Source organism: Glycine max, chromosome 17 (genome assembly GCF_000004515.6).
Source record: "Glycine max cultivar Williams 82 chromosome 17, Glycine_max_v4.0, whole genome shotgun sequence".
NCBI lineage: Eukaryota > Viridiplantae > Streptophyta > Magnoliopsida > Fabales > Fabaceae > Glycine > Glycine max.
In genome coordinates, this window is record NC_038253.2 from 2,436,131 (window position 1) to 2,441,498 (window position 5,368).

Genomic DNA, 5,368 nt, shown 5'->3' on the forward strand with positions numbered 1-5,368 from the left:
GAATAATAAAAATGAAAAATGATTCTTTTAAAATTAATCTTGAAATATAATACAAGAAAAAGTTTGAGAAAATTAGCATTGTTCGATAAAATTAAAATCTGATAAAAAAAAACACGCCTGAAATCTTACATCCCAATCTCAGTTGTGATCCATTTTTGTATATGATAAATTCATGCGCCCATATAAAGTACGTACATGCATGTATGTATACATAATACTATTGGGAACCCACATTCTAAGAAATGCATTGTATACATTTTCATTCAATCTCGTAAAGTATTCACAAACCCATCATTTCCTAAACCTCGTGCCAATAATTATTTTTTACAATAACTTCTACATTATTTATTTCTCTTATACATAATTATTTTTAAAAATGATATATATATATATATATATATATATATATATATATATATATATATATATATTTAATAAAAACACTAAAAAACAAAATTATCAGTAAGGGTCTAGATCCGTTGAAAAAATGACCAAGCATATGTACCCACCAAACCCCGGCCCCCCCTACGTATCTGTGACAACTCACATGTCTGGCCACACCTGGAGTAAAAGATCATCAGCATTACCATTATAATCAATACTTTATGTGTTGAATAGCAATTAAATTCGTGGAGTTTTATGTCGAAGGGCATGGATGAGTGTGGACACATAACATATGATTTCTTAGGTGTATCGCAAACGACATTGGTATGTCTTTTTCATTAGCTACGTACACACACTATATAAAGTACGTACACGCATGTATGTACATATATTTTAAGTGACAATGTTTAAACAAAGTTATGAAAATCCTTATGCATAGATTCACTGGATCATTTTGAAAGACTACTGTTTCGGTTTTGTGGTGCAACCCGTGTAGATTGTGTACTTGTATTTGTCCTAATGACAACGACTTTAATGAATAGTGTCAGCCTTTACTAATAAAAGCTAACACGGTAATGCTATTTTCAACGGACGCATCAAGTTGCGGGTTGTGATAAAATAGTTATTAACGGAATATTTTGATAGAGATGATACAAGATCATAGGACATTGTGAACTAACAACCAATGATTTTTCACCATATATAAGGATGCCACATGAATCGGATGGTCGGGAGTGAACCCAATCAAGAAAGATCCAATCTGAAAAATCTTTCCTTTCCCAGATATCACACCTTATATAGTACTGCATCACTTTGCTTCTTTTAGGTAAGCAAGGAGAGAAGAAAAATGGTTGACACTTTCAGTATAGAGAGCAGGCTTCTTATAAGAGAGTTTGATGAAGATAGAGATGTTAAGGTGGTGGGGAAGCTTGAGAAGAACTGTGAGATTGGGACTAAAAAGGGGGTCTCCATTTTCACCAACATGATGGGTGACCCTTTATCTAGGATTAGGTTCTATCCCCTTCATGTTATGTTGGTGGGTAGCTAATACCTTTTCTTTTTCTCATTTACATGATTATCTTTTCAAATCCTCACTTGGAAACTTGAGTTGAAGCTAGCTAATTATAAATAGAAATATGTATTCCATTCTACATCTGTCCCAACCAGGATCACGACGCTCCATTATTGTCTATACTTACATTCTGCTTCTCCTGTATATATCTAAGCTTTATCTGTTTCCAAATTAAACATACATATAGTAATTACTAACATGAATATCTGACCGTACTAATCATATGCTTCATAATGGCCTACAGGTGGCTGAGCTGCTTGAAAGCAAGGAGCTTGTCGGTGTGGTTCGAGGGTGCATTAAGAGTATGCGAACTCCTTCTGAATCATTGCTGAAGATAGGTTGCATACTAGGCCTTAGGGTCTCTCCTACACACAGGTAATAATAATTAATATACCCAGTTTCTTCAATTTAGTGAGATGTAAAATATTGAACTTAACTGGTTCTGATGAAGCAACAGATTGCAATATAGTAGTCGATCAGTATTGTGCTGAATAATAATATATACCACAGATCGAACATTTTACATTTACTCATCGATCTATGCAGGAGAAAGGGGATAGGACTAAAACTTGTCAACTCAGTCGAAGAATGGATGCTGAGAAATGGGGCTGAATATGCATTCCTAGCAACAGAAAAGAACAATGATGCCTCTATAAACCTATTTACCAACAAATGCAAATACGTGAGCCTCAGCTCACTTGTCATATTTGTCCATCCAATTATTAGTTTCCCTGCAAAGCACATTCCTAAGGATATAAAAATTGAGAAGGTGAACATGGAGCAGGCAATTTCCTTATACAGAAGAACCCTTAGGGCCAAAGAGTTGTACCCATTAGACATGGATTCTATTTTGAAGGAGAAGCTCAGCTTGGGAACCTGGGTGAGTTATTACAAAGATGAAGGGTGCAGGCTCAACTTGCAGAGGAATATGGTAGAGAGTGTCGATGAAGACATAATTACCAATGAAATCACAAGCTCATGGATCATCTTTAGCATATGGAATACTTGTGAGGCTTATAGGCTTCAACTTAAAAAGTCTCAGCCACTTAGGTTTCTCCATACAACATTAAATCATGCAAGAGACAAAATCTTCCCTTGTCTGAGAATGTCGGTGAGTGAATCACTCTGCACACCCTTTGGGTTTCTCTTCCTCTATGGACTCCATGGAGAGGGAGAGAACCTTGGGGAGTTAATGGAATCCATATGGAGGTTCACATCAAGGTTGGGAGAAAGCTTGAAGGACTGCAGAGTGGTTATAACTGAGTTAGGGTTTGGGGATGCACTTGTAAACCATGTCCCTCTAACAGCTTCTATGTCATGTATCGATGATATCTGGTACACTAAGAGAATTTCAAGCCACAGTGATGAAAACGATGATGAACTGCTGATGAAGAGACAAATCGGGAACGTGTTCGTTGACCCTAGAGATTTTTAGGTATATAAGCTTCACACGGCTACTTTTTGTTGATCTAAGTTGCAAAGGCTTCGTCTATAGCATCATGAGATCGCAGCATATTGAGAATTATGTATACCATTGACTTTAAATTATCTCTTAGCTGAAGGACTACATTTATGATTAACATCAATTGATCATGTGATCCTTTTTATTTCTACTTTTCGATCGGTCTTTTCCTTTTCAAATCCCAGATCCACGAGTCATCATTGCAACAGTTTTATATATCAAAAGGTGGACTTAAATAGTAGTTATTTATCATTTATCGATTGAACTCAAAACAAAATCGACATATATACCTACATGTTTTCCTTGGATTTTACGATACAAAGTTTCAAATAGAATCCTCCTATCTTCAGGAATCATGGTTAATGGCTGAACTTATACATACCCTGGCCAGTTCCCCGTTTCAAACAACAGTATTTCTTTTTTGCAAAATTATAGTATTGTTTCAAATAGATTAATTCGTATATTAATCTCGCTGGAATTCGACCTTTTTATTACTAAATTAATTTATATAGGATATGAGCATATTGTTTAATACTATTCAACACCATTTCCCTTTTCATGGAATCATCGGGTTGCTTGGAAAGGTAAGAGAATGTAGTATGACGAAGGGTGCGATTTTCTTACCTAATCTTTTGGTGCCACGACACTAATTCAAATCAGTTTGGATAGAAGCTGATGTAGTGATGTGGCTGTTCATGGCGTCATCAGATCCATTGAGAGAAATATTTGCATAAGGAAAAGCATAAACATTCATCCTGTTTTGGGTGGATATTGTTTACATATAGCTAATTCTTTGAATACATTTGCTAATATATACTACTTTTAGAGTTTAACAGACATTAATTGTAAGTACAAGTTTTTATAACAAGTAACCATTTTTATTATAATTTTTAACATAATTATTATAAAAAATAACAAATTTTATCATATATTATTTCAAAAGTTAATGTAGTTATCATATACTTTTAATAATTGCATAAATTTCACGTCAGATGCAATATTGGCCTATGTTGTGGATGTTATTTTCTGCTTCAACTTTACAATTAATTTTACAGGAAGCGGTGGGGCACTAATATTATCTTGCGTCATCTTGGGTTGGCTCTCGCAATATGGGAGTTTGGAAGGTAGCCACATCAAAAACAATAGAAGGGAATTGATTCAAGTGGCTCGTCATGCAGAAGGGATTGATACATGTCTCTTTTGTTCCTATTTTTGCTTGCCTCGAAGGTGAAAAGGACGTCGTGGATATGGAAGGGTTAATTATGGTCTTAGCAACTATATGCAGCAATTCTTCTCATATACGTGGACAATTTGAAGGAGTTTCCATCGTGGCTGGAAGGTTAAACAACACAATAAATAAAATATGTAGAGGTTAAACAACTTAATAACATGATATAATGTAAATTAATAAAATTAGTTATACACAATTAACAAAAATGCATCAATGATTAAAACTCGAGCTTCAGAATTTAGAGTTCACTTCAGCTGTCCAAATTCAAGAAAATGATATATTTTGGTTATGTTTGGCAAAAAAAAAAATTAGTTGAAAAGCTAAGAAAAAATTGTAAAGTTAGCATAAAGTTGAAAATTAGATAGAAAATGATAGTTAGAAGTTGAAAAATTAACTTGTTAAGATTGTGTTTGACAAAACATTTCAATTACCTTTTAGCTTTTTTTATTAACCGAAAAAACTCATCTAATTGTTTAATAAATAATTTTTTAATAGTTTTTAACATTTTTTGAAACGCTACTTGAAGTATTTTTTTTAAAGCAATAACTTTTATTTTTTTATATTTTTTTCACTTTTATCCTTGATATATTTATGTATTTTCCTTGTTATTTTTTTAAAAAATAAATCATTTATTATTTTTCTATCATTTTTGTATTTTTCAACTACTTCAATAACTAGTTTTATCATAGTTTTTCAACTTCCAATTATCAGTTAATTTTATCGAACATAGCCTAAATTATAAATGTTCGATAAAACTAGTTGTTGAAGTCATTAAAAAATGTAAAATGATTGAAAAAAAATAAAACCATGATTTGTTTTAAAAAAAAATGTAAGCAAGAAATTTGATAAATATATTAAAAATAAAAAGTAAAAAATATAAAAAGTTAAAAGTTAGCATTTTAAAAAATGTTGTTCATTTTAGAGAGCTTCTAGTGTTTTGTACCGGCTGAAAACTTCATTTGGTTATTTTGATAAACCAGTTTTTTATGATTCTAGTTTTTAACTTCTACCTTTTTATATTTTCTTCCATTTTTACTCTTAATATATTTATCAAATTTCTTATTTATCATTTTTAAATAAATCATTATTTTATTATTTTTTAATAATTTTTCACTTTTCAGATATTTCAATAATTAGTTTTACCGAATACTTAATTTAATAAGTTAGTTTTTTAACTTTCAACTTCTAACTAATTTTGATGAACATAGCCTTCAAGTAA

At 32.0% G+C, this 5,368-nt stretch overlaps 1 protein-coding gene across 1 annotated transcript; it reads left to right on the top strand.

Annotated features, from left to right (window-relative positions):
• Positions 1-1,022: 1,022 nt before the first annotated feature.
• On the top strand, positions 1,023-3,141 carry LOC100814448 (probable N-acetyltransferase HLS1-like). Its single transcript, XM_003550593.4, has 3 exons — positions 1,023-1,420; positions 1,701-1,831; positions 2,003-3,141. The coding sequence occupies exons 1-3, from the start codon at positions 1,232-1,234 to the stop codon at positions 2,889-2,891; spliced, it is 1,209 nt and encodes a 402-aa protein (XP_003550641.1). The 5' UTR covers positions 1,023-1,231; the 3' UTR covers positions 2,892-3,141.
• Positions 3,142-5,368: the final 2,227 nt, after the last annotated feature.

Bases quoted from the DNA above. Each gene is read 5' to 3' on its own strand.
- LOC100814448 (XM_003550593.4), top strand. From the start codon at position 1,232: ATGGTTGACACTTTCAGTATAGAGAGCAGGCTTCTTATAAGAGAGTTT. The intron at 1,421-1,700 runs GTGGGTAGCTAA...AATGGCCTACAG, and splicing joins ATCCCCTTCATGTTATGTTG to GTGGCTGAGCTGCTTGAAAG. The intron at 1,832-2,002 runs GTAATAATAATT...CGATCTATGCAG, and splicing joins AGGGTCTCTCCTACACACAG to GAGAAAGGGGATAGGACTAA.